At 55.1% G+C, this 27,192-nt stretch overlaps 4 protein-coding genes across 4 annotated transcripts; 1 reads left to right on the top strand and 3 right to left on the bottom strand.

The window, feature by feature from the left end:
• Positions 1-97: 97 nt before the first annotated feature.
• CCT7 (chaperonin containing TCP1 subunit 7) lies at positions 98-12,133 on the bottom strand. Its single transcript, XM_068679519.1, has 12 exons — positions 11,972-12,133; positions 10,330-10,483; positions 8,966-9,072; positions 8,435-8,560; positions 7,511-7,563; positions 6,483-6,654; positions 5,255-5,419; positions 4,034-4,222; positions 3,327-3,424; positions 2,591-2,723; positions 1,433-1,639; positions 98-694 (listed from the first exon to the last, which is right to left on the bottom strand). The coding sequence occupies exons 1-12, from the start codon at positions 11,975-11,977 to the stop codon at positions 470-472; spliced, it is 1,635 nt and encodes a 544-aa protein (XP_068535620.1). The 5' UTR covers positions 11,978-12,133; the 3' UTR covers positions 98-469.
• Positions 12,134-12,258: 125 nt separating this feature from the next.
• PRADC1 (protease associated domain containing 1) lies at positions 12,259-14,942 on the top strand. Its single transcript, XM_068679521.1, has 5 exons — positions 12,259-12,409; positions 13,095-13,195; positions 13,544-13,653; positions 14,065-14,232; positions 14,452-14,942. The coding sequence occupies exons 1-5, from the start codon at positions 12,280-12,282 to the stop codon at positions 14,570-14,572; spliced, it is 630 nt and encodes a 209-aa protein (XP_068535622.1). The 5' UTR covers positions 12,259-12,279; the 3' UTR covers positions 14,573-14,942.
• A 209-nt stretch (positions 14,943-15,151) lies between these two features.
• Positions 15,152-21,372, bottom strand: SMYD5 (SMYD family member 5). Its single transcript, XM_068679520.1, has 13 exons — positions 21,214-21,372; positions 20,834-20,942; positions 20,052-20,191; positions 19,698-19,819; positions 18,994-19,063; positions 18,459-18,563; positions 18,028-18,090; positions 17,755-17,825; positions 17,349-17,455; positions 16,944-17,000; positions 16,605-16,699; positions 16,321-16,391; positions 15,152-16,181 (listed from the first exon to the last, which is right to left on the bottom strand). The coding sequence occupies exons 1-13, from the start codon at positions 21,301-21,303 to the stop codon at positions 16,043-16,045; spliced, it is 1,239 nt and encodes a 412-aa protein (XP_068535621.1). The 5' UTR covers positions 21,304-21,372; the 3' UTR covers positions 15,152-16,042.
• Positions 21,373-22,501: 1,129 nt separating this feature from the next.
• Positions 22,502-26,989, bottom strand: LOC137855402 (homeobox protein not2-like). Its single transcript, XM_068679513.1, has 3 exons — positions 26,815-26,989; positions 24,287-24,495; positions 22,502-24,036 (listed from the first exon to the last, which is right to left on the bottom strand). The coding sequence occupies exons 1-3, from the start codon at positions 26,987-26,989 to the stop codon at positions 23,878-23,880; spliced, it is 543 nt and encodes a 180-aa protein (XP_068535614.1). The 3' UTR covers positions 22,502-23,877.
• Between the last annotated feature and the right edge of the window lie 203 nt (positions 26,990-27,192).

The raw sequence follows: 27,192 nt of genomic DNA, 5'->3' as shown, positions 1-27,192 counted from the left end.
AAAATGGGGAAAAAAAAATGCTTAAAAAGTACTCCAACCTCAAGCCACCACCCTGTAGAATGAAGCAAGCGGCAAAGAGAGAGTCACCAGAGCCCGCCACGGGTTTCCATTCTTTTATTGAGCCTGGGTTCAAACCCCCAGCAGCAAGACGTATAAATACAAAGAAACCCCAGGCGTGCTCGCTGCGCTGCCTGCCAGCAGCGAGGAGGGCTCTGCCCGGCACAGCTTCCACGGGGCGAGCCTCAGGGGATCAGTGCTGTGTAGGAAATGTTGGGGCAGGGCACCTCGTGGGTGGCTGCCACCGCCGCCAAGATTTGACTCTAATTAAACGAGGCCAGTGGTTGCCTGTGAGCCCTCCGAGTGACCATCTGGTGAAGGGCCTGTTAATTAAGCTAGAAATCATCTCGTTTCCCATCCGCACGCTCGGGGAGAGCCCCGGCCGCGTCAGGACGCCCACAGGGAGCGGGGTTCAGTGGTTGTGGGGTCTGCCTCGGCCCCGGCCCCGGCCCCCGGGTGGGGCATCCACAGTGGAGCGGGGATTTTTGATGGTCTCGTCGACGGACACGATGAGGCAGGCGGCCTCGGAGGCGGCCGTCAGCGCGTTGATGCGCACGATGGCCGGCTCCCACACGCAGGCCTCGAAGTTGTCGGCGATGTCCTCGTTGTTGACGTCCACGCCGTACCACATGCCGCCCTGGCAGGAGAGAGAAAAGAGGAAAAGGTCTTGTTATAGGGTGAATCAGTTCAGGGTCTGCACTCTGAGAAGTGAGGGCATGAAAACACTCAAGGAGACAAAGATTGGACCTTGCTTTACAAAGGAAGGGGGAAATTTGAGGAGAACACGTGGAAAAAAGGCTCGGCTGGCTTCCAACAGCAGCAGCGAAGCCTCACAGAGCAGGAAACTTGCTCCATTTCACAAAGAAGCTGCCAAAAGCTTCACAACCGACTTGCACCTTGCTGTTGTCTCATCCCCTTACCCACCAGTCATCCTCAGCGTGACGCCACAGCGACGTGGCTGCTGCTAAGAGGCACGAGCAGCAAACCCAGACCCAGCTGCCTGAATTAGGACCTCACGTGCACACACACCACAAGATGTGAAGTGATGGCAAGCAATCAGGGCCTGCAGTCCGCAGCTCCTCTGGAAAAAACACCGCCGAGCCAACTTTCCCACTAATTACTTTCATGTTTAATATAGAAGCCTCCCTCCTGACAACCGATGCATTTTTAAACAAGCAAATCACAACTCCCAGCTCCAAAAAAGTCGCCCGACAGCTGCGATCAAAGGGAAAACAGATCATTTCCCTTTATAGCAACCTGCCGCAAGCCCACACCGCGTCTGAAAACAAAACACAGCGTTTCATCAAAAGGGGACACGAGCCCAGCGGAAACGTAGCGGAATTAAGAGTGGTTCTGCCCGAGGGCAGGCACCCACCTGTGCGTGCTTGGCTCGCAGCTTGTTCAGGATGTTGGTGGCATCGAAGCCGGCGTTGTCACAGAGCTGCCGGGGAATGATCTCAAGGGCTTTAGCGTAAGCTCCTATCAGCAGCTGCTGCTTGCCCGGAATGGTCCTGGAGTAGTCCCGGAGGTATTTGGAGAGCTCCATCTCTATCGCGCCACCACCGGCAACCACTGAGTCGTTCTGGAAGAGAAGGGGAAAAGAGGTGATGCTCGCACTCCTGTCCCAAAAACGCAGGCACTCGGGGCCCAGGGGAAGCCCCCAGCTGGGGCAATCACACTTCAGAAACAAGTTGAGACCCTCGGGTGGCCCCTGCCAGCAGCCCCATCCCGTGGAGCTGTCCCAGGAGGGGATGGCAGACTGCAGCCTCTCTCATGCTGCACAAGTGTCCCTCATTTTTGTGAAGCCTTCAGAACTGAAGATATTTGCAGCAGCTCTTGGCAGCCAAGTTCTCCTACCAGCTATTTTTTCCCCCTCCCTATCTGCTTCGGTAGAGAGAGATCGGGATGTTCTTTCTAAAGCCAGAACAGTTCCAAAAGTGTTGACATGCTTCCTTCTCACAGGAAAAAAAAAAAACACCACACATGACCACGTTATCATGCACAACCCAGGAACGGCTGCAGTTCAGGAACACAGGACCAGGAGCCCTTCAAGCACGGCACAGCCCCACACACCTCAGACCCCCCTCTTCACAGAGGGGGTTGGTTACCAACGCTCACCCCTCTGAGAATTCACTGAGAGAGGAAGGAATGGGCTTGTAACAGATGAAATTCAGGCAGAAAAATCAACCTTGCCACTCACATCCACTTCAGCACACCCCAAAGACTGCTCCCTGGCAGGGTGAAGGTGTTGACAGAACGCGCAGCAACCCAGCGAGGATAATTAAGTTAAAAACTAAAGAGGAGACAAAGCCAGGCGTGCCTGGAAAGCAGCTGGCAATGCTGCAGAGGAGGCAGCAATCGAGTTATTCAGTCAGACACTGCTCGCCTGCACACTCAGCCTACAGGCTGGAGCTCCTGGGTTCAGCAGGAGAGACCTCAGCCAGTGCTGGGGGGTGTGAGAAGGCTGCTGAAGGCGTTACGGCTGCCCCAGAGCCTGTCCCAGCCAGCAGGGAGGTACCCCCGGGCTCCTTACCTTGATGGCTCTCCGCACTATCATGATGGCATCGTGCAGGGACCGTTCCGTCTCCTCCATGAACTGCTCGGCGCCTCCTCGCAGGATTATCGTGCACGTCTTGGCTTTCGGGCAGCCCGTGAAGAGGTTATACCTGCCAAGGACACAACACAGCAATGGTTGAGGCAAACAAAAAGGGCAGGGCTGCTCCTCGGCACCAACACGACACAGCACGAGGACGGAGAAGCTCTTTTCATTCACAAGTGACACGCCTGCTGACCCAGGGAAATCTGCTCTCTGCTGCTAAAGGCTTTGCGCTAAACCGGCGCTCTCATTTTCACTCGGCAGGAGCACAGCAGATGTTAGGAGGCAGCCCCAGAGAGGATTTCTCCTCTAGCAACAGGAAGAACCCCACCGCAGCTTCACAGCTTCATTTACGGAGTGAAGTGGCACCGTGGGACACCAGGCGATGCCACCACCAGGCCCAGAAGGCGCAGCTTTAAGTCTGAATGAAATACCACCAAGCCTTCTACACTGCACCAGGGGAAAAATAGTTAAGAAGCATATAAGAGAGGTAAAATAAGCCTTAAAAGAGATTTTACTGCTGCTCCTCAGCCTCTCACAAAGCAGTAACGATGCAGTCTTGTTTTCAGCATCGCCCAGAGCTGCTCACACCTGCTACCACTCACACCCTCACTTTTCCAGCTAATATTGGAGTGTTTGCACAGGGCTCCAGGCTCACAGCCGGCACATTTACCTATCTCCTCCGATCTGAGTCTCCTCAAAGAGCTCGCATCGGCCCAGCACGTCGTCTGCCAGGGCGTTCACGCTGGTCTGAATGGATCCGCCGCAGGCCTGCACGGGAGGAAGATAAGCGTGGTGTTACCAGCACTGACAAACAAGACAAATTTGCCCAGCAGGCTACTGCTCTTCAGAGAACAGCCCAGCCTTTTAGCTGATGCAAAACCACCCCGCAGGTCAGATTCAAGAAAAACATGATCTACTTTCCTCCCATCTCGAGTATCTAGGCAGGCTACCAGCAAGAGAAGTGATCCTCGACAGCAAAATGAGATTATGCTTCTTCTAAGTGCTGACTCACGGGCTCTGGAGTCCAGCAGCTACACAAAGGCAGCTCAGAGAAACCCACTCACAACAGAACGGGCAAGAAGGAGGGAAAATAAACTTCTAGCAATGCAGTGCGCAGCACCTAATATGGTGTAACACCAGGGAAATTAAAAGCAGCGTAGCTGCAACCAGTTTGTGATCGGTCACTCCACCAAGGAACAGCTTTGTCAGTATGCGACAACTTCATACAGTGACCATTTCCTCAACGAAACCATGAGATTTTTGTTTTAAATCTTCACGTATAGTCACCGACTGCGCCCTGTTTTGGGAATGGCATGAGCAGCCTGGCACTATTCAAGCTAAATTCCGAGTCTTTATCCCAGGAACGAGGCAGCTCACCATCATGGTTCTCTTGAGATCTTCCTCCGGGACACGGCCAGCACAGAACATGTCTCTGTCCGCGAAGTACTGAGTAGCCACGTCGCCGATGGGAAGCTTGGACAGGACGACTTTGGCTCCCGACTTGTGGATTTTGTCTAGCTTGTCGTACAAAATGTTCCATTCGGCGTCCACGATGGCCTGGTAGTCCTGGCAGGGAGGAGAGAAACGGCCAGCAGTGGTGTTAGAGAGGATTAAACACAGCCCACTGCACCTGGGCTCTTCTAAAGCAAAGGCAGCAGTGACGCTGCTCTGCGTGGCCGTGGCAGCCAAGTGCTTCCCGAGACTCAGAGGCAATTTTGGGTCACTCCAACTTATGACGGAGAAGCACATCTGTTAAAATACTGCCGGCAGCAGAGCCAAGTAGATAAAGGGGCTGCGTGACCTGAGAAAAAGGTAGCTACAGCTTGAGAGGGAGAACATGAGGAGGAGGAAGGGATTATACTGATGTCAGAGGTGTTTATAGAGCCGTGCAAGGACACTGGGGCAAAGAAATTCAGCGTTCTCTCAAAAAGGAAAAACAGACATGGAGAAACTCCGTGCTTTAGCAGCGTGCCCGTGCTTGACAAGCCTTACACACAAGCCTGCCACGTTCCAGCTCAGTGAAGCAGAGCCACGGGCAGCTAGGAGAACTTCTGACAGCACACAGCAATGCCACACACAGCCGCTGAGTGCAACGGGAAGAGTCACATTCACCAAAACAGAGAGGAGAGCTTCAAGGAAACAACTCCTGACACCACAGCAGGGCCGAGACCCAAAACGCAAAGCACCCAGATTTTTAGACACCGCAATCATGCAGGAGCCATGCACTTGCAGCACTTTACAATGTGGTCACTCTCTGCCACCTCGTTTCTTAAGGTTATTTATTTATTTCCACGAGTTGGAAAGAGATCTACTGCCTGAACAACCTCGTTGGCATAAATACACACAGTCTTTTTCCATATGTAAAGTGCCACTTAATTAAGACTTCCCCGGGAGGCCACTCGTTAGGCATAAAGAAGTCACCACCCAGCTGCCGGCTGTAACTGAGAGCAGAAAGGTGCCCTAAAACCTCTGAAATTTAAGGTCTGTTACACTTCCCCCAGCACAGGCAGCAGGGACTCTCAGGAGGATGCAGGCAGAGCAGCCAGCTCCCTGCCATTTGCCCCGAGGCAGGAGAGGCTCCCCCCTTTCAGCTCTTACCTCCACCGTGTTCACTCTGACTTCGGCGTTGTCCTTCTCCGCTTTGAGCTCCAGCTCCACGTTCAGCAGGGCTATTTTGGGAGCCTGGTACTTCTTGGGCTGCATTTCAAACCCGGCGTAGGAAAACGTCTTCTTAAATGCAACTCCGGCCACCAGCTGCGAGTCCTTGAGGAGAGGGAGTTTTGTGAGGCTCAGCCTCCCAAGGTTTTCTCTGCGGGGTTAATTACTCCCCCAGGAGACCCCCTGCTTCTCAGCCCTCATTTACAAAGCGCTCACCAACAGCTGTCTCCTTTGATTAACCCACTTTTAAAGCAAATAAGCAGCAAATATTTTCCTCTCTCTGTTCACAACACCAGCTTCTGTCGTTTCCTTCCCATCCCTCAAGACGCTGCAGCAGGAGATGCTATACACAATCTCCAGATCAAGGGATGGAGCAATCTGTTCTCCCTCTGATGTCTTTCCCATTTCTGTCCTTTGAAGACAGATACTTCTCATCCGCAGCCCCACACCTTTTTTTTTTTTTCCCCTCTGGTTTGTTTCTACAAGCTCCACCACCATCCCTAGGACTGCTCTGCAGCAGGACTACCCTGCCCAACACTGCCCCCTTCAGCAAACTTCTTGACTTGGTGGCTAGGAGAGAAATTGGCACTAAATTTCCTACCCCACGGGCATCAAATCTCACTGCAGACTCAGCTCTGCCCAGGGAGCATCCATCATTTCACCCTCCTCAGCCAGGAAAAGCCCAGATTTTCCGTGCTAGCTGACAGGGCGAGGTGACCAGGATCCATCACGAGCCAGCCCCAAAAAGCAGCGTGCTAAGTTATCTGCCCCAGCCACAGACACCTCTCCAAGGAGTTGAAAAGGTGAATACAAGGGCAAAATGATGCTGAGCAGGGGGAGCTGCTTCTACCCAGACAGGAGGACTCCCCCCTGCCTAGGGGGGCAATTTCTGCAAGCCCCAGAATACCACTAGGCCCAGACACCAGGAAAAAAGTTGCTGAAACATCCCTAATTCAGGTGTCTCGGCAAGATAATGGGGTATTTTTGTTTCCTCTCAACAAAAATGCTCGTGCAAAGTGTTTACAGACAGTAACAGCCACAGAATAATGATTCAGTGACTGTAGAAGGCTCTCCTCTCCAGCAGGAGCAGCCCAAGCAGCAGGCCAAACCTCACAGGGGCTGCAGTCACTGCCCCCTACCCTCCAAGGCAGGTTCCCAGAGCACTTACTTCCAGAGCCCCTCCTTGCACCTTCTTTATCCCGATCATTTTGAGCTGCAGCAAGTCGTCCAGCATCATGACAGCATCCACCACCATCTTGGAAAAAAAGTCCTTGCTCTGGGAGATCAGCTTGGAGCTCAGGGCTGTGGCTGCACACTTCTCCAGCAGGCTTCTCTGCTCGCTGCAGGGGAGGAAAAGACAAAGCCTTGTCACTGATTCTTCTCACAAAGCCCCAAAACGTGTATGACAGACCCACTCGAGGAGGCAAGGATCAGCTCCTGGCCACGGATGGGGAAAGCAGGGCACATGGAAGCCAAAAGAGACTCGTAAATCCTAAACATGAGACCCGTACCAGTGGGGTTGGCTGGCTTTTGGATACCACATGCCTGACCAGAACAGAGGGGCTCGAGCACCCTCGTCTACATCCCAAGGTGGTATGAAGTTTGGGACACCCTTCAGAGGGATTCAGGTTCTCCGAGCGTTACCTCGGGTAACACAAGTTGTGACAGAGTTCTACTCTGTCAGAAATTCCACTGAAGGTGCTAGGAAGGTCTAATCAAGTAGATAAAAGCATAAAATGCAGAGAGAAAATCATCTCTAGCATTATCATCTCATTTCAGTAATTATTTCATTAACGTTCTTAGCCGTTTCCCTTCATGTACTTGGCAGCTAAGAAGGGATTTGATTTTAAGGGAAGCACCGAGCATTTAACACTGACAGCGATTCCACCAGACGCTACAAGTCTCCGCTGTCACTTGACAGAAGAAATGAGGCCACTTATTTTGGTACCCAGCGTCCTCCAAGCGCTCAGCAAAACACTGCCCCACTTTGCTGCAGCAGCAACCCAAGCGAGAGCACAGCCCCTTCCCTGCAGGAGCAGGAAATTCCTAGAGCTCAAGAAAAACTCCGGTGTGGGGCCACAGCTGCTCATCCTGACCTCAAGAGCTCAGCCAGAGCCCCAGCAGGAGGCAGCAAAGCCTCGCAGCCACCAAACGAAGCCCAGCTCCACAACCAGGTCACCCACGAGGGAAACTTACTCTTTATCTTCCTTCTTGACGGAAACAGCGATGTCTTTGATCTTGTTCACAGCCTGCCAAAACACAAGCCAACAGCTGGATTAGTGATTCGTGCCTGTGAGCTGAGCAGATCTCCAACTTCTTTTTGTTTTATGCCAACTTTTAACCCCTCCTTCAACGTAACCCAAGTTTCAAGCACTTCACTACTGCACCCCTTCCAGTACAGCAGCTGGAAGAAACCCAGCAAGTGTCAGAGAAAGGAGAGAGGCTCCAAGCTGCACTTCTGCTTTCAGCAGAGATCTGGGAAACCCCATCCACACACACACACACACACCAGACAACCAGCACATACAGCTAAGAACGTTTATACACAACCTCAGCCCGTGCTCTGAGCAGAACTCTCAGACTCCACCTGCTGTAATATTTCCTGTTGTAATGGCTCGAAGCTTAATGAGGTCATTAAGAGGCTTCTTCCTTGTCAAACCATAGAAACAACAGCTTTGAAGAACTCTGGTGGGATTTTGAACCGTTATCTTTGCACATTTAAGAGCCTCCAAACCCGGTTCTCAAATCCAGCCCGGCATTACAACCGAGGGAGTTGACCCCCAGAGAAGGCTCAGCCTGACTGACTGATTTGCTTCACGAGACGTAAGGTGCACAAGGAGTAGCACAGATCAGGAAGTGAATTTTCCCGCTTATTCATCCTTCCCTGGAGAAAAAACAGAGAGGAACAGCGCCCCAGAGGCACGAGCTGGCAATAACAGCTCAGTGATACCAAAGAACAGCTGATGTTTGCAGCGAGACACCAGGAGGTGGCTACCGACACCCCCACTCAGCTCCACCACTGGCTTTGGCCTGGAAAAAGGATTTTATTTCATCCCCCTCCTCCCCAGAACAGGCTGCTCCCCCCAGACGCGTTGGCAGAGCATTGCAGTGCTGCCTCACCAGCTGCGTGGCGGTGCGGAAGGCACGGATGATGATCTGAGGGTGGAGGCCTTCCTCCACGTAGGGCTTCACCTGCTTCAGGAACTCGGCAGCGAGCAGCGTGACGGACGTGGTGCCATCGCCAACCTGCACGGACAGAGGTTTTGCGTCACCGCCAGCAGAACTGCTGGGGAAACAGCTTCGAAACCACAAGCAAGGGCTTCCCGAGGGCTTCTCTGCTCAAAGATCTGCAGCTGGATTCTTTGGTTATCATGAAGCACTGGGTTCAGACTCTGCCCTGTTTGAGGGCACGGTGACACCTCCCACCTCCCAGTTACCCCTGCTCACCAGATGGGAACTTGGCACTCTGAAATTCCAAACCCTCTCCCCACCTCTGGCTGAAACAGCACACGGGATTCCGAAGTTATCACAAGAACAAAAGCCCCAGTAAAGAAACCAGGCTAAAAGTCAGCACTCCACGATCAAAAACCCTTTAATTAATACCATGTGCACACCGGTGCCACCAGGCACATTGCGGGGTCACCCTCCTACCTCGGCATCCTGAGATTTGGCGATGTCCACCAACGTCTTCGCGGCCGGGTGGACAACGTCCAGGAGCTTCAGGATGGTGGCGCCGTCGTTAGAGATGGTGGCTTTGCCTGTAATGGATTTAAACGGGGAAATTAAACCCAAATGCCCCAAATACAGCCCTCAGCACCACAAAACGGCCGTGTCAGCTTAAGCAGAGCTTTGCAGACCTCAAAGACCTCAAAAAACACCAATCAGCCAGTCCCATCACTGTGAATTTTCTCAAGTCGAAACCACCACAGGCTCTAACCCCTAAGTGCCATTTAAAATTATTTCTTTCAGCCAAATTACTGCATTGTTTCCTCTCTCCCATGTGATCTGCAATGTAGTCACCACGATATTTTAACACAGCCATGAGCTGGCTGACAAGGACAGCTCGGGTCTCCTCCCTGTGACAGAGGAGAGCCCAGGACAGCTGTTGCATGGAACATCAACAGGAAAAATGCCACATTGTCAGCGCCCTTTTAGCCCAATTCTGGGGCAAATTAAGTGTAGTTTGTCGAAGTGCTGAACAAGTCTCCACATCAGTCAAGGGAGAGGCTTTAAATTCATCTCCCTCTACTTCTGAAGAGTCATGTTAGTTTAAAAAAAACACACAGAGATATCCTAGTCTGATACTCATGTAAAGAAAGAGACTAGAAATAAATCATATTATCCACTGAGCAAATTTAAAATTAAATTTAAATAATATTGAAATTTCAAGTCACGTTTTTAAATACAATCATTATAATTTGTGTTTGTAAAAAATATTAAGAGAGTTCCAAGACCTTACAGTAACAGGGATTAAAAAAACAACACTCTTTTAGTGACTTGAAGCAAGTCTTCTCGGAGGGGTGGGTCTCATCTGTAATCACACAAAAATAAACCCAGTAGCATCCACTGACCTCATCCACACTCACTCAGCCAAACCAAGAGCTAAGTAACCCCACGCAAATTATGAGCCTCATCATAAAAATAACGGGATGGGGGAGTGAGAGAGGAAGTCAGGGATACCTGAGGACCATGTTTGGGACACACAGCTCCTCCTTCCTGCTATGGATGTGCATCGAGTCACCCTAAGCGTGGATCTCAGCAGCTTCCCAACAAAAGCAGAGCTGCCTGAACCCCAGCAGCAGGCAGCTGGGATGTCTGCACCAGCTGAGGCCAGAACCAAGGCACCAAACTGAGCCCTGAGCCAGGAGCTGCACCTCTGTGCTGGGAGCTCAGCTCAGCATGGGGCAGAGAAGCTGAATTCTGCACAAATGCTTATGTTAGTTTAAAAAATACAAATTAAATCATGTTACAGAACGGCCATTAGCTGCAGGAGGAGCCTCGCCAAGGCTGCTTACCCCGGTCATCCACGATGAGCTTGTCCATGCCCCGCGGCCCCAGCGTGGTGCGCACGGCCTCGGCGATCACCTGGCAGGCATTTATGTTGCTGACGAGCTGCGGGATCCCCTGCGAGGTGTCGGTGCCCTCCTTCAGCAGGATAACCGGTGTTGGCTGGGGGGAGAACACACGGCAGGGTTGGTACTCCCCTCTCAGTGCTCTGGTGCAGCCCGGCACGATCCCACTGCACAACGAGGCCGAGGCCAAAACCTGCAGACCCCTCAAACGCCTCTGCTCGAAGTACCAGCCACTCAGCTTTTAATTTTAACCCCACTGCTCCAAAGCTGGGCTCAAAGTCCTTCCATGGGATAACTGAAACCCACCCAGACGCCCCCAGCACACGCCTGTAACTGTCCATGAAACATCTGGGCTCGTCTCACGGCACCACAGCTCCCTGAGCTTCTGATTTTGATGCCAGATTGGAGAGGACAGGACGTGCAGCAATCACTGAGCCAGCAGGATGTTTGGCACAGCAGAACCACAGAATTATTAGGGTTGGAAAAGCCTCGAAGATCACCTGGTCCAACCACCCCCTTGCCACCACTGTCATCCACTGAGCCACGTCCCCAAGCACCTTCTCTTGAACACCCCCAGGGACGGGGACTCCACCACCTCCCTGTCACCCCGTCCCCACCCCTGACTGCTCTTTCTGACAGAAATGTCTCCTCATTTCCCACCTGAACCTCCCCTGGCACAACTTGAGGCCATTCCCTCAGTCCTATCACAGTTACCTGTGAGCAGAGGCCGACCCCCAGCTCCCCACAGCTCCCTTCAGGCAGTAGCAGAGAGCAATGGGGTCTCCCCTGAGCCTCCTCTTCCCCAGCCCAAACCCCCCCCAGCTCCCTCAGCTGCTCCTCATATGCTTTGTGTCCCAGACCCTTCTCCAGCTTTGTAGCCCTGCTCCAGACACGCTCCAGGGCCTCCATGTCCTTTTGGTACTAACAGTCCTTTCCCTGTCACATCTCAAGCCGCAGCCCATACAACCCCAAGGAGAACAACTGGATAGCAATGTATTCAGAGAAAACGTGGTGAACGAACACAAAGCGTTCACAAAACGACCACACCTGCCTGATGTCAAACGCGGGGAGAGGTCTCTGAAACACAGGCAGGGCCTAGAGGGAATCCAAGCCCCCAGCAGGCTCCTCGCTGTGCTCCACAAAGGGAACCGGGCGTGTTGTGCAGGCACAGCCCACACGTCTGTCACCCCCAGCTTTAAAACACCTTGAGAGCAGGACGACCACCGCCAGGGGTGAAGATCCGAGGGCTGGGAGCGCCACAGCCCGCCCCACACGAAGGGCACCGTGTGGGGGCCGGATCCCAACGGGGAGCAACCCCCGCACCCCCCAGCCCCGGACTACAACTCCCGGCAGGCCCCGCGGCCGCCCCCCAACCCCTCAAACCCGGGCCTAGCCCCCCACCCGCCGCCCGCCCCCCCCCCAGGCCCGGCCGCGGCGCCATCCGCGGGCCCAAAGCGCGACGGATCCCGCCGCATCCCCTCCTGCGGTGGTCCCCGGAGGGCGGCGGGGGCCGGGAGAGGCAGCGGCGGGGCGGATGGCGGAGGATGGCGGAGGATGGGGACGGATGGCGGCGGATGGCGCTCACCATCATCTCTGCGGCGCTCCTCGCGGCGGCTCCCGGCTGCGGCAGGCCCCGCGCCCCACAATGCCCCGCGCGTTGCTAGGCAACCACTTCCGGCCGCGCTCGCTGGTCCTGGGGGGTGCCCTTCTATCCCCGATGACCATAGAGACGAGTTGGCTCACTATTTCGCAGGGGGCGCGGCCCGCGACGAGCAGCGCGCGGCTATGGATCTCTATTTGGCAGCCCCGCTGGAGGACCGAGGAGGGCGGTGCTGACGACGCCTCCCCCCCTCCCTTCTCGGCCCCTCAGGAGATTGACAGCGGCGCCGCCCAATGGGAAGGCGAGGCGGGGGCGGCGCGGCCAATGGGAGCGGCGCGGGGGCGAAGGGGGCGGGGCTGGGCGCAGCCATGCTCCGCCGCTCGCTGTGGCTCTGCCTCTGCCTCTGCTCCTGCCCGGCCCGCGGTGAGCGGCCCCGGGGACCCCCGGGGACCCCCAGGGACACCCCCGGAGAACACCGGAGACCCCCGGGAACCCTCGGGGACCTTTGGGTTCAGGCCCAGGCGCTGCCGGAGGGTGCAGGGCCCGCCCGGCCCAGCGCCCCTCAGGGCCCCTCAGGGCCTCTCAGCCCCCCTCAGGGCCCCTCAGCTCTCCTCAGAGCCCCTCAGAGCCCCTCAGGGTCCCCCGGCCCCCCTCAGAGCCCCTCAGCCCCTCTCAGCTCTCCTCAGAGCTCCTCAGGGCCCCCCAGCTCCCCTCAGGGCTTCTTATCTCCCTTTAACCCCCTCAGGGCCCCTCAAATCCTTCAGCCCCCCTCAGGGTTCCTCAGCTCCCCTCAGGGCCCCTCAGGGCTTCTCAGCCCCCCAACTCCCCTCAGCTCCCCTCATCCCCCCTCAGCTCCTTTCAGGGCTCCTCAGCCACCCTCAGGGCTCCTCAGACCCCCTTAGCCCCCCTTAGGGCCCCTCAAATCCCTCAGAGCCCCTCAGCCCTCCTCAGAGTCCATTATCTCCCCTCAGCCCCTTTCAGAGCCCCTCAGCCCTTTCCCATTTTTTTTTTTAATTTTTATTTTTATTTGTAATTTTTCTATTTTTTTGGGGGGGAGTTTTGTGGTTTTCCTCAGCCTCTCACCACCTACTCTTTCCCCACCCCGCAGGCCTGCGCATCCACGAGTACCTGTACTTCCAAGTGCTGAGCCCTGGAGACATCCGCTACATCTTCACGGCCACGCCGGCCAAGGATTTCGGCGGGGTGTTTGTAAGTACGGCCATAAACGCGTGTCCTTTCCTGACATTTCACCACGGGGGTGTTTGTTAGGATGGGAATAAACGCGGGTCCCATCCTGACGTTTCACTGCGAGGCCCCCACCTTGACTTTTCACCACTTCAGGGCCCCCACCTTGACGTTTCGCCACTTTGGGGCCCCCTGATATCATTTTTTTATGGAAAATGAGCAAATTTAGCGAATTTCTTCCCCATAAACCTTCTCCTGGCAGCCCTAAAGCCCCCCGGGGCGCATCCCACAGGGGGCAGGAGGACAGAGAGGGGTGGGGGCAGCAGATTTTGTGCTCGGCCCCGCTCAGCCCTGCCTGTCTTGCCCTCGGAGAACACAAGGTACGACCAGATCCACCTGGTCCCAGCGGATCCCCCCGAAGCCTGCGGAGAGCTGAACAATGGAGTTTTCATCCAGGACCAGATCGCTTTGGTGGAGCGGGGGTAGGTCTGCGCTGCGGGAGCTGCTTTTGGGGGCGGGGGGGAACCTCGAGGCAGGACGGAGCTGCCCGTGGGGCGGTTTGTGGCAGTGCCACGGCACGGAAAGGTGCTGCCACCACCCCCAGCCTGTATTTTTTTTTTTCCCCTTAGGCCCAGCAGCAAAATTTGGGCAGCCACATCCCTAAATATAAACGCAGGGAGCTCTATTTTTATTTATTTGAGTGATTTACTCAAAGAGGCGTTGGGAGAGGCACGGTGACAGGGAGATGGATCCTTTCGTGGGCATTTCCAACAGTTGCTGCCTCAGTGGTGCCTCTCCTGGCTGCAGAGGCACCACAAATACCCACAAATCTCCCAGCTTTGCTCCCCAAAAGCCCTCAATTCGGACAAAATATTCCTGATCCTGTGCCCCAGGGGCTGCTCGTTCCTCTCAAAGACGCGCGTGATCCAGGAGCACGGAGGGCGGGCGGTGATCATCGCGGACAACGCCTACGATAACGACAGCTTCTACATCGAGATGATCCAGGACAGCACCAGGAGGACGGCCGACATCCCCGCGCTTTTCCTCCTGGGCAGGGACGGGTAGGTGCCTCGGGGGGGCTTCTCCTCAGCCCCAATCTCATGGGAAGGGCTGAGAAAATCCCATTCCCTCTAAAAAGGGAGGTCCTGGTGTCCCACCAAGCTTTGAGTTGGATTTTTGGTGGATTTTGTCTAATTTAACCAAGTTTCTGAGCCGGCTGGCAGTCTGTGCTCACCCCAGGGCTCCGTTTTCCCCTCCCCACGTCCCTTTTATCCTCGCAGGTACATGATCAGGCGCTCGCTGGAGCAGCACGGGCTCCCCTGGGCCGTCATCTCCATCCCCGTCAACGTCACCAGCATCCCGACCTACGAGATGATGCAGCCCCCCTGGACCTTCTGGTAGCAGCGGGAGGCCGCAGCGGATCGAGGACTTGTTTTTTTTGGGGGGGAATCCCTGGATTTCACCCCCCTCCGTGGACCTGTTCTCCCAAAATCCCAGCCCCACGGGGAAGATCTTCGTGCTGGCGTGGAGCTGGGCCCAAGGTGGGGCCTCGAGCAACCGAACAACCTTTGTAGGGACTTTTTGGGAGGGAGGGGACGGCCCGGCGCCTCCCCAGGAAGGTTTTAAGGATGCCAACGGGAGGTTGTGGTGCTGATTCGGGGGAAATGCAGCATTACAGCCCGAAGGGGAGGGGAGGGAGGTGGATACGGGCTCGCCCGGCCCCTGTGTATTTTTGTCTGAGCTAATGAAGTCTGGACAAGTTTTAGAGAAAGGGGAGTTTCTCTTTTTTTTAGCTGTGGATAAAAGAACGATTTCATCCCCTTTTTTTTTCCCCAGTACCCTTCCCAAGCTGCCTCTTGCCGCTGTGGCAGGGCTTGTGGCTGCCCTCAGACCTCACCCTGCCCCCCCAAAATCCTAAACCCCATCATTTTGTACCTGCTGTCCCCCCCTTCCCACGTAACCGCACAGAAGACGCAGCCCTGGGGCTCACCAGGCTCAGTTTATTACCAACACTGAAGGGCCCGGGGGGGCCACCCGAGGCTGGGGACAAGCAGAGGGGCTCGGGGCTGGCAGGGAATGGTCGTGGCAGAGGTGCCCGGATCCCCCAAACACCCCTGGAAGGGAACAGGCTGGAAAACAGCTCCAAAAACAAACAGGGTGGGGGGAAAAAAAATACCCCGGGTGCTTCCCAGCCTCGCTGTGAAACCCCAAACATTTTCTGGGCTCTGGGGGGGGGGGATTTGCTTGCACGACCCAGCCTGTGGCAGCTGCAGCCCTCCCTAAACAGCCCAGCAAGGAAAGCTGGGGCTGAGGAAGGGAGGATTGATGGCCCACCCCCACGGATTTGGGTGTCTGAGCCACCCCGAGGCATTTTTGCCCCACTTTTCAACCCCTTTCACCCCTCAGTTGCTGCTCACCGAGCTCGAGGCGTGGAACGGAGCGTGCAGAAAGCCCCCAGCCCCTCGGTGTGTTAATACAGACATTAAATAATTCCCCTCGTGCACGCACACCCACACACACACACTCCCCTCATCCCTGCGGGGTGGGAAACGACACCCCCACGGCCCAACACGGCCCCAAGAGCCCCTCCAGCTGCCCCTATAACCACCACTCGGCCCCAGGAGGTACCGGGACGAGGCAGGGGGCTGCTGGCTCGCCCCCAATCCTCGCAGGGAGGATGGGGGCAGCCTCACACGCACGCACACACAGCACAAGGGCAGGTGGAAGCGGGGCCTGCCTCCTGCTTCCTCACTGCCCCGCTCCGACACAGCTCCTCGCCCCCCGACCCCACAACACAACCCTGTTTTTGAATAGTTAAAGCTGCAGCCCTCTGGGAGGACCCTTTCCTCTCGCCTGTCCCTTTCCTCTCGCTCACACGTCGGTCATCTCGTCCTCCAGCTCGGCGTCGTCCGTCTCCCCTTCGCCTTCCTCCTCCTCGTCCGACGTCGTGTCGGGGTCGTCGGCTTGCGCCAGGCACTTGGGACACGAGCAGGTGAACAGGTAGTTCTCCCTGGGAGAGGGGAGAGGAGGAAAAAAAAAGAGGGAGGGAGGTTAGATGGGCGCAGATCTGACGAGGCAGGGGGATAAAACAGGTGGAACTTGTGGGTTTGCTGCTGCGGGGATGGGGTTGGGGGGTGGCTGCCCCCTACCTGAGTATCTTGTTGCGGCTGTGTCTGCTCCGCTCCCTCTGACAGCAGTCCAGGTAGCTGATGCAGATTTCCTGCCAGCAAAAAGAAAAAGGGCCGGGCTGAGAACTGCCCCAAAAGCCTCGTGGAAACGCGGGGTCAAGCGGCAACTCCGTGGAGTAAGGCTGAAATTCACCCCAGCCAGGGATCCGTCCCGTGGCGGGACAAATAAGAGGTACAGGGCTGGGGTTTGGGGTTTGGGGTGAAGGTAGGGAACCACCGGGTTCGCCCGCACGCCTCTGCCTCACCTCTCCTGCTTCGATGTCCTCCAGAGCCGTCAGATGCAGGAGGAAGTTGTTGTCCGGGAAGGATGTCTCGGCGTTGGGGATGCAGCTGTGGTTACCTGGGGACCCAAAACAGGCAGTGAGGCTTGTGCCAGCCATCCCAGGTGGCCCAGGAGCACGTTTTGCTGGCCAAACCCTGCTTTTTTGGCTACTAAGCAGTGCTTCCAACCAGGAGGGCCACAGCTGGGCTAAGGGCACGGCGCTGCGGCCACCCCAGCTGCACGGGGGACACGCTGGGGGCTAGGAAAAGGTGACTGAGGCCAGGAGGGTGCCAGCTCTTCCCGCGGCCCTTCTCTTACTTACAGCAGCTCTGCAGCACGTAGAGACCCGATCCCTCGCAGTTGAGGAACTCTCCCGATTCTGCAGCAGAGTAAGGGGAAGGTTAAGAGCGGTTTAAGACTTTGTGGGGGCTGCTCTGGCTCTGCCACGCACGCAGCACGAGGAGAAAACCCCCAGCCAGCTCTCATTTGTGGCAAGCAGGGAGTAATTTCTCTCCTCTGCACTTCCACATAGCCTTTACTTGTTTTTTTTTTCCCTTTCCCCTTTAGTTAAATTGTTTAATAATAGTTTTTCCTTAATAATTCTTCGTTCCCGTTAATTAAATCATATTTATCTCAGCCAAATGAACAGCACAGGCAGGTTTTTGAGTGCTTTGAGTGTTTTTCCAAACGGGATCCCTCAGCTGAGCCTTTCTTGTCGGGCCCTCACCCTTCTCGATGTCCTTGTAGAGCTGGTCGATGAAGGCGTCCAGCTCCTCTCGCTGCAGCATGGGGAGATCCAGCGCATCGCAGGCGTGCACCCACTGGCTCAGGGAGCTGTCAGGAAGCAGAAAAACACCACTACAGCCCCGCAGCACTGTGGGGGCACGGTGGGACCCCATATGGGGTGGTCTAAGGGTTAAATTAATGTTTTGAGTGGCCACGGTCTGGCAGAGGGACACTAAAAGGTTGGACAGAGCCGAAATGAAGGGCTGCTTTTAATTTTCCCCCCCCAGCCTCACTCCTCACATCCAAACCCAGAAATTACGGAGGTCGATGCAGATTTGCAGGCTGTGCACCCCCTCCGTGCCCCGTTTTCGCAGCCCTGCAACAAGCACCCAGGAAAGCCTTGTTACCTGGTTCCTATGCCTTGGCCGTTGGTCCCAACGAGGGCAAAGAGGGATCGGAAGCCTTCTGGGGTGAACCACTGCAGAAGGGAGGGGAGAAATCAGCAGAGGCCAGGCCAGCCTGCTGCAGCACCTCGCCCTGCACGTACCCCAAACTCCACAGGGAGCTTTGGGGGCAGCGAGAAAGGGGCAGAGTCCCAGGGCAGACGTGACCCAGGGGAACTGGCACCCAAAAAATGGTCCTGCCACGCTCCTGGGTTAGGAGCAGGTGACTCAACTCACCCTGCTGAGATGCTCATCGTAAAGGGCTTCGGTGAAGAGCAAACGCAGCAGCTCCAGCTGGCCCTGGCGGAACACGGGAACACCATTAGGGTGCATCAACACCACGGGGAGTCAGCCCAGCGCAGGGCAGGAGGCTCAGGAGCCAGGCTCCTCATCCTTCCCTGCAAGGCTGGAGGGTTGACGCCCTTAAAGCAGCAAGAAACCGCTCATTTTGGCAGCAAAACCACCTGCTGAGGAGACAGCAGCTCAATATCATCACCCTGTCCCGTTCCCAGAGCTGAAGCAGTCCCACAACAGAAGGGCCAGCAGGTTTTTGCTGCAGCATCCTAACCCCAAAGCCCTCTAAGCGACCTCCTTCCTCTCCGCCACAGGCACAGGCAGGTTGGAGAGCTCCCAGCACTCGACGCACCCACGTGCTGCCAGGCTCTTACCTTAAATTTGTCCCCCAGCAGTTTGTGAGCGATCTCCTCCTCCTCGTTTGCTGTCTTACTGCAGAACTGCGAGAAGGCCTTGATCCACCAGTCCTTGTCCTTAGCCTGAAAAGGGAATCGAGCAAAGAAACTGCACCAACACCGCTTTCTTCCCCTGCCAGGAGAACTGGGGGGAGAAGACGAGCCCCGCTGAGCTCAGAGGTGTCCAGCCACCAGAAGCAGTTGCACGGCAGGAGTTTACTGCCAGCGAAAGCATCGAGAAAGCCAGGCCAAAGAAGTAGAGCCAAAGGAAGGGTTCCATCCTGCCTAATTAATTTAGGATGGAAAAAAAATAAAATCTGCTTGGCTCAAGACACTGAAGCCTCCTCTGCTGCCTGCTCTGTCTACAACCAGGAATCTCTAGACATTGAAATCTCTTCAAGAAGGAAAGAGCTCTGCCAGCTGCTGCAAAAAGAGATCAGTCCCTGGAAGTAAAAGCCACAGCAGGAGAAAGAAACCTCGCACCAGCAGCCGTGGAGTCAAACGACAGCCGTACCTGTTTGACAGTGGCGACCATCCGGGCCATCAGCATGATGCTGGAAGTCTCCGGTGGATAATGCATGTTTCTGGAGAGGAACAGAGAAGGAAGATGAGATCAGTGCTGGTACGGAAAGAAAAATCCAGAGGGAGGCAGGGGCAGCTGCTATCTTTGTGCTCAGACCTGAGCTCATCACCAAAGCGGCCAGCCCAGGGAGAGAAGCCTGCACCCACCTGGGAGTCCAGGGGATACAAATAATCCCCTACAACTCTGCTAAACCAGAGCCCAGGGAATAGCCCTGGTCCCGTGGAAACCCAAAGGCTGCACAAGAGCTGGGGTTTGTGACCAGGTTTGGGGCAGGGATGTCACTTCTTCCCCGCTCTGTGCCCATTTTGTCACTTGCAAGCAGGGATGGCAATTTATAGACGTGCAGGAGTTCTGTGAGGCGGATCTCCAAGCAGCTGGAGATGTGGCAGGCATGCTCTAAAACTGCAGGAGCGAGCGATGAGCAGCTCAGGGCTCTGTAGCCCTTTACTGGGTGAAAAATAAGAACTGCTCAGCCCGTGTCCAAACCCACAGCCACCAGGTCCCTCCAGCCACCCCCATGCAGGGATGCAAAGCGAGAACGGTCTTCAGCACTGCTCCCAAGTTAGTGTCACCCAGCCTGTGACACTAGAGCCACCGCCTCTGCCCGTGGAGCACCAGGCAGGTCGATCCCCTACCTCCATGCCTCCTGCAGCTTGTTGAGGGGGTGCGTGGGGTCGTCACGGGACGGGCCGAGGCAGAGGACCTGGTGGTACTGCTCCAAAGCGGCCTGCCTGCATTCAGCACTGCAGTACGTCACCTAGAGCGAGGGGCACAGCGCCCGGCGTCGGCTACAGCAGCAGGAAGAGGGCTCCTGGGCCCCGCTGTGTCCCTTCCCTGACCGGTCTCTGAGCCCCAGCTCTTTAGCGATGCGGAAAGGGGAAAGGCAGGAACCCATTTCGGGGCAAAAAGCTTTACTGAGGGCCTGGCCAGATGCTATAAAGGAGTCAGCAGCCCCAGGCAGGCCACCATCCCTCCCGGTAACCCCATACCTGGCAGCGGGGACACTGCTGGTGCAGGTCTTTCCGGATGCTGCACTGCTCCGGGTGAGGCAGCACCAGGGAGCTCTTCCCCAGCAGCCGCTGGGCGTTCTCCTCCGCCGTCTCCAAAGCCCGCAGGCAGTGATCGCAGGCTGGAGGGGAGAAAACACAACCAGACGCGTAGTGAGACGTGTGTTTAAGGGCTGTATGATGCACACCACAAGCATCCTCATTTTGCTGATCTCTGGGACAGCTCAGCAGGCAGCACGATCTACATAGGGCAAGGCTCGGCTTGTGTACAAACCCCATTTTTGCATTTCTTTTCTCCAAGTCACACTATATCATCTCCTTAGACCCAAAAGCACCAGCCCAGCAGAGCAGTTTAAGCCACGTACACTAAAAAAGTTTAAAAACCTTGTTTTTCCAACCAGTGCCCTGCGTTTTCACACCTCCAGAGCACGCTGGCATCCTTGCAGGTTCTACCTTGTGCTGGGGTAATGAGGATTGTCACCCAAACCACACAAAATTTGGGGTCCTCACCCCCTCGGTGGCATGGGGTAATGGCGATTGTCACCCAAACCACCCAAAAATTGGAGTCCTCACCCTTTGGTGGCACGTGGTGCTTTTTTTTCCAGCTCAAAGGCTGGGCATTTATCCCCTCACACCATTCCCGCTCATCAATGCAAGGCAAAACACCAGCAGTGCCGCACGTTGGTGCCAAAACCAACCCGAAACCTCTTCCTTTGGAAAAAAAAAAATAGCAATTTGTCGATAAACCTTCGCCTTCGCCTCACCTCGGTAGTTGTACAGCGCGTTCCAGAGGAACTGGGAGGCCACCACCGGCCGCTCCACGAAGACGGTCTCCCCTTTGCGGATGCTCCTGGTGGCGAACAAGCCTTTCCCCTGCGAGGGAAGAAAACGTGGTTCAGGGGAGCAGAGAAAAGGGGCCACACACCCCAAAGCGAACCCCAAGTTTTGAGCTTTTCACCCCAAAACCGAGCCCACCCGGGCACGGCGAGGCGGGGAGCCACCCCCCTGAGGCGGCGCCGGGGGTTCTCCCCCTTTACCAACGGGGATCCGGCAGGGCTGTGGTGGCACCGGGGGGGCTCAAGGGACCGAAGGAGGAGAGCTGAGGGACAGGGGGAAGGCAGGACGCCCCTCGGGCCAGCCTCACCTTGGCGCTGCTGATGAACCGAGCCTCAGCCGCGGCCCCGGGCTGGGCTCCAGCCGGGGAGCCGCACACGTCCCCCGCCGCGGCGGCCATCTTCGGGCGGCGACTTCCCCGCTCTGACCCGCCGGGGGCGGGAAGCGCTTCCTCCTCCTCCTCCTCTTTCATTTTTTTTTTTCTCCTCCTCCTTTTTTTTTTCTTCTCCTCCTCTTTTTTCCTTCTCCTCACCGCCCTCACCCCCCTCAGCCCCTTGGCCGAAGGGCGGGGGCCAGCCGCCATCTTAGCCCTCCCCTCACCTCGCCACCACCCTGGTCCCCTCCAAAAAAACACCAAAAAACACCTCCAAAAATCCTCCAAACGGGGCCTCCACCGTCAGCCGGCAGCGTGACTGGCTCTCCGCTATAAATTACTGCTTTATTTTAACCACCCTGACGGGGAGGGACAGCCCCTGTCAGGCGAGAAGGCGCTGTGCCCCTCACGGTGTGAGGAGACGCGTCCCGCTGCCCTCAAAACCGGCCCAGCCTTCTGCAAAAATAAACACAAAATTTACACACGTTAACATGCGACCTCGCTTTCCCCAGCCTGGCTGTCTGCAAACGCCTAAAATCAATGAAAACAGAGAGTTCAGTTGTATTTAATCAGACTTTAATTCATGCCGGAGCTGACAGAACCCGCTTGACTCAGCCCCACTCCTTAATCGTGGGTTTGGGAACGGGGCATGGTTTCTTTGGGGAGCTTTGGGTTTTTTTTTTTCAGTGTCACTAGGTGTCACTGTCGGCTTGTGGTTCTCCTCCAACTGCTTAAAATCGTTTTAGTTTTTCTTCCCTGCGAGCCCCTGTTGGGAGCGCTGCTAAGCCGTGCCCGCAGTCCTGCAACAAGGACTGGGGCGCAGGTGAATAAATGCTACCTCAGGACTGATATTTTACTTGCATCTTCACACTAACAGCAAAAAAGAGTAGCCATTAGTGTAATAATAGCGCTATGTGTCCTCTTTTTGTAAGGTTTCAGTGGAAAGTCATAGTGTAGGAGCATCAGCTTGAGCCATGACCCAAACCTTTCTCCCCATGCTATCCCAATGTGGAAATTATTATTATAAATGCAGTCCCAATTCTGCAGGAACTGGACAAAAAAATATCTACTTTCAACTATCAATTTCCAATTTAAAAATAAAAATGGGAGGGAGGATGAAAATACATGTGGTTTTTTTGTTTTAATAAATTTCAATAAAGCACATTGTGATGGCTTCTGCTGCTTGAAAGCTGCTGTTACTTTTTGACAACAGGAGACTTATCAGGAGGTTTCCATTTTTTATTTATTTTTTAACCAATTTCCTGGAAAACACGGAAAACCAAGCACAACAGAAAGGATGGATAGCCCATCTTTAGCAGCTGCGGGGCAAGAAGCCACCAAGGCATCGCTGCCCACCTCAAAGCCAAGGTGATGCCAAACCCTGCCATCCCCACCCAGTCCCATTTCTTTTTTAAAACACGCTATTTTTATTAAGAAACAAAGCAAATAAATAACACTTAACAAGAAAAAAAGATATTTCTATAAATAATAAAAGAGTAAAGTGATATACAGTGTTGGGGGTCAGGAGGAGGCACGATGAATTACCCTGAGCTCTCGGCACCCTGGGACTGCAAGATGACAGCCAGAGTTTTAGCTGCTGCTGGTGTGGACCCAAAGAATTACTAAAACAGACAGGAAAGCCCAAATAATTATTTATCACCAGCCCCTCGGAGCCCTTCCACCCACCACACAGCAGCGCGGGGTTGCAGATGTGCTCGCCAAGCGCTCCAGGTGCTGCTTCCCCCAACACCGTGGTGTGTAACGAGGAGAGCAGAGAGCAGCAGCCGCCGTCTGGGCCGGGATCAGCACATCTGGCCGAGGGGCAGGGGGCCGTCTGAAGCAGCAGAGGTGTTGGAAAGCTGTGGTTTTATAACAGACCCCGATTCCCGAACTTCAGCAAGCCGGGGGAGCGCCTTGTTCCCTGCTGCGGCACCATGGGGAAGGAAGGCAGTGTCGGAAAGCTGAGAGACCCACGGGGGGTTTGGAAAGGCAAAATGTAGGCAAAAATACAGCAAGGCACAAGATAGGAGGCACTTCTGCTCCAGGGACAGCCCCAGACCCTGTTCATCATACTGCAAGGATAATACACGAACAGAAATATGAATAAAGATGCCACGGGTGGGAGCAAAGGACTTTACAGCTTTTGCTTTTTTTTTGTTGTGATCTCAGTATCAAACATGGGAATCCAGATATCCAGGAGAAAAAAACAGGGCTGGTTCTCCTCGCAGCATGGGTTTCCCCTCTTAGGAGCACACGGTCACCTGCAACACCCTGTGTGCAAATGTCCTCACGCTCACAGCCTTCACAGACACCACCCGATCGTCACCCCAGCCTCTCAACAGGAACTATTTGTGCTCCCTGGCACTTAAACAGCAAACGAGATCACACACATGCCTTGCCACAACCATGGCACCAGCATTGCAGCTGGCCTGGTGATGAGCCCCAGCAACGATGGGGTCCCTGCACTTGGGGGGGGCAAGCTGCATTTCTCTCAGACTGAGAGATTTAAGTCTAGCTTGGACCAAACAAGCACAAAATTGTACCTCCCATCAGGCAGGCACATCTGCAAAAAACAAGTGGCAGCTGAATCCCACCAGCTGCTCAAAGCTCCACGTCCACTGTGTCCTCCTCGTGGTCCTTGGTGTCTGTTGAGTCGGCGGAGGTGGGCTGCATCACCCCGAACTGCGCCAGCTTCGCCTTCTTCTGCTCCATGCTCTGCTTCCTCCATTTGATCCTCCGGTTCTGGAACCAGACCTTCACCTAGCAGGGAAACGGCACAACAGCTCAGCACGAGGTTTTCGGAAATACACGGGGAAGAGCAGAAAAAACTTTAGATCCAGTGTCACGCGAGGATCTACACTGCACAAATTGTCTCCGGAGGATCTTAAAAACCTACATTAGTCCTCCCCAGCTTGAACTCCCGAGCAAACAGTTTTGTGCACCTAAATGTTTTTGTTTTTAACAAAAATAAATAATAAAAAGGATCGTCCCTGGCTGCCCCATCTCTTACCTGCGTCTCCGTGAGATGCAGAGTTGCAGCCAGGTCGACCCGCTCCGTGCCCACCATGTACTGCTGCTTGAGGAACTCCTGCTCCAGCCGCTCCAGCTGCTCTGGTTTGAAGACCGTGCGGACCCTCTTCATTTTGCAGGGCCCCCCGGACCTCCACGGCCCAGCAGAGCCCAGGGGATCGGTCCCTACGCAGTGAGACAACTCCAGACCTGCAAGAAACGGGGATGGAAGCGATTTGCATGGTCCAGGCCATTCCTCCAGCCCTGTGTATGTGCCATGCCCAGCTTGCTTTTGCTCCAGCTGAAACCCTGCAGCACGCTGCACCGAAGGGGATCACGAGGAAGTAGCACTAAAAGCAAAGCAGAAATGTCCCCACAGACAGATACAACCTAGAACAGCCCTGGACACGCAGCCAGACCCAAAATAACAATAATTACCTAATTAGCACACAATACAGCACCGCCACCGCAGGATCTGCTGGCACCAGCCTGCTTTTGGTCCTAAATCTCATCCCGATTCCGACTCCCACACATCCCCATGAACAGGAGCGTGGCTGTGACCCCCAGGTCTGTCCCCCAAGGACCTCCCGTGAGCCAGATGTCCCCAGTGTCACCCCCAGGACTGCAGAGACCTCAGTCAGGGACTGAGCAAAAGGGGCAGCAGCTGTCAAGGTAGGAAATTTCACATCCAGGGTGCTGGAGTTATGGCACACACATTACTGGGGGCTTTGCAAAGAAGGGTGTAAAGCATTGAGGGATGGTCAAATCCCTGAGATGCTGGATCGGGGACCTCTGCTCCTCCTCGGAGCCCCAGAAAGGCTCCAGGCAGTGGGACCTGCACACACAGGTGAGCCAATGGTGCCAGAACACCCCCAGGTATCAAAATACACTCGTAAAGGTGCTAAGAACCTGGTAGGATACATCAGATGCTGCAGCAGAATCTGTCCTGCCAACATTTAGGCACACTTTAAGGATGAGAATCAACTTTTAAAGCCAAGCATGTGCAGGATCAGGGCGGTAAAACTCAAATCTCTGCATTCTGAAACCTCAGCCCCCAAACAAAGCGACCTGGTGGGGATATCAGCTCTGCTCTGAGCAGGAGCTGGGTTTGGCAGCCCATGGGCAGCATCACCAGGGTACAACAACAGCTTCGGAGGTGTAACAGGTCTTGGAAAACCAACAACTCCTTTGTCTTTCAGGGACATGCTGTACAGAACGACGCTGACTCCTCTCCTGTAATGACTGACACGTTCTCCAGCCACAAACGGGCACCTTGACCTCGTTCAGCTCATTAATTGATTAATTGGCAGTAAGTTCTGTGTGTGTGTAAGGATTTGTGCCAGCTCAACAACCCCAACTGCACTTACGATATTTTCAGCGTTCAAATTATTTCACCACTCACACTTTTTCCCTATTTTGGTACTTGGGATAACAGTGAGTGTGACTTCAAGCACGAAATACTTTGTGGAAATGGTTTTACAAACTGCTCAACTATATTTTCATATCTGTAATATGATTAACTATATTTTCATATCTGTATATTTGATAGAATACATCGAGTAACACACACAGCTATAAAGATGCCGCCTGGTAAAAGAAACAGGATGTTAAATAGTTAGGCTAAGAAATTAAAAATAAGACCCAGATAGCAAATATTTTTGGTGTCTGAATATTGTAGCTGTCAGGATCAGGCTAGAGGTCCTGGTACAGGTAAAACTCTCTGCTTGGCTGCAGGTTTTGCCTGTGCAATATAGAGGATCATGCTCTGAATGATGAAAATTTCAAGAAAAAGAAGGGGGCAGCGATCCTGCAGAGAGGCACTGCCTGTAAATTACCGATTCTGGCCCCAAACTTGCCACCCCTCTCCCTGAGAACACCGCGTGGTGTTAGCATCATCCATAACCACAGCATAAATGATACCCACAGCCATCAACAACAAAAAAAAACATTTCCTCAGGTGCTCTGGCACTAGGAACACAACCAGTTCTGGGGGCCAGGTGCTGCAAAACTTCAGCCAGTGGCCCCAAAATGGTCCCAAAGTGGTCCCAAAGCGGTCCCAAAGCCCAGGGTGGCTGTGGGAGAAGCAGGACCCGGGGCTTTGGGGAGCACAGCAGGGCACCACGCGTTGCGCTGCCTTTTTTCATGGGTGGAAATTAAAAAAAAAAATCACTTCCATCAACTGAAGCAGCCCCGGAATGGGGATAGGGGTAGCCAAGGGGATTGTCCCCTGCCCCAAAGCGACCGGGAGGGTCTAAATCCCACCGGGGGCTGGCTTCACCCCACTCAGTTATTGTCGGGGGTCACACGGCTGATAATTACTGAGTGAGAAGGGGGGAAAATTAATTATTGGGGAATTTTTCCTCTCCCCATTTCCCTTCCTCCAGCCCAGCCCTTTTAACCCGGGGGTCGGCCGAGGGGCTGCAGGCGATGAAATTTTGGAAAAAGGGCAATTTGGGGACCAACCACCCCCCCGAAAAGGGGCTGGGGAGCAGGGAACCCCCCCCCAAACCCTCTCGGATCCCCTCTCACCTGCGCCGCTGCCTCCCCAGCTCCAGCCCCAACCCCAACCCCAAGCCCCCGGCAGCGCCCCCGGCCCCGGCCAGCGCGGGGGCTGCGGGCAGGGGGCGGCGGGGCCGGGCCGGGGGGGGGCGGCGAGGATCGCTTCGATGTGGAAGGGGGTCCCGGGGGTCTTGGGGGGCGGCATGGCCCGAGCTCGTTGCCGGCAGCCGGCCCGAGGGGTTTATATGGGGCGGCGGGGAAGGGGCGCGCTCCCGTATGCAAAACGGGGGGCGGGGGGCTGCCCCACAACGCCGGACACCCCCCCCCTTCCAGCCCCCGGCCCCCAAAGCCCTCCTCCCTCAGCAACACCCTCCCCAAAATCCCTCCTCCCGAAATAACAGCCCCCCA

This window comes from Anas acuta, chromosome 4 (genome assembly GCF_963932015.1).
Source record: "Anas acuta chromosome 4, bAnaAcu1.1, whole genome shotgun sequence".
Lineage (NCBI taxonomy): Eukaryota > Metazoa > Chordata > Aves > Anseriformes > Anatidae > Anas > Anas acuta.
Note: the sequence above shows the minus strand (reverse complement) of the source record. Positions and strands in the feature narration are given on the sequence as shown.

Bases quoted from the DNA above. Each gene is read 5' to 3' on its own strand.
- SMYD5 (XM_068679520.1), bottom strand. From the start codon at position 21,303: ATGGCCGCCGCGGCGGGGGACGTGTGCGGCTCCCCGGCTGGAGCCCAG. The intron at 18,091-18,458 runs GTAAGAGCCTGG...GTGTTCCGCCAG, and splicing joins TGCTGGGGGACAAATTTAAG to GGCCAGCTGGAGCTGCTGCG. The intron at 16,392-16,604 runs GTGAGGCAGAGG...TTTTGCTGGCAG, and splicing joins AGGACATCGAAGCAGGAGAG to GAAATCTGCATCAGCTACCT.
- PRADC1 (XM_068679521.1), top strand. From the start codon at position 12,280: ATGGGAAGGCGAGGCGGGGGCGGCGCGGCCAATGGGAGCGGCGCGGGG. The intron at 13,196-13,543 runs GTAAGTACGGCC...TTGCCCTCGGAG, and splicing joins AGGATTTCGGCGGGGTGTTT to AACACAAGGTACGACCAGAT. The intron at 14,233-14,451 runs GTAGGTGCCTCG...TTATCCTCGCAG, and splicing joins TTCCTCCTGGGCAGGGACGG to GTACATGATCAGGCGCTCGC.
- LOC137855402 (XM_068679513.1), bottom strand. From the start codon at position 26,989: ATGCCGCCCCCCAAGACCCCCGGGACCCCCTTCCACATCGAAGCGATC. The intron at 24,496-26,814 runs GTGAGAGGGGAT...CGTTTCTTGCAG, and splicing joins CTGGGGAGGCAGCGGCGCAG to GTCTGGAGTTGTCTCACTGC. The intron at 24,037-24,286 runs GTAAGAGATGGG...TTTCCCTGCTAG, and splicing joins TGCATCTCACGGAGACGCAG to GTGAAGGTCTGGTTCCAGAA.
- CCT7 (XM_068679519.1), bottom strand. The intron at 4,223-5,254 runs GTAAGAGCTGAA...CCTCCCTGCCAG, and splicing joins TCAGAGTGAACACGGTGGAG to GACTACCAGGCCATCGTGGA. The intron at 1,640-2,590 runs GTAAGGAGCCCG...CTTCTCTTCCAG, and splicing joins TAGTGCGGAGAGCCATCAAG to AACGACTCAGTGGTTGCCGG.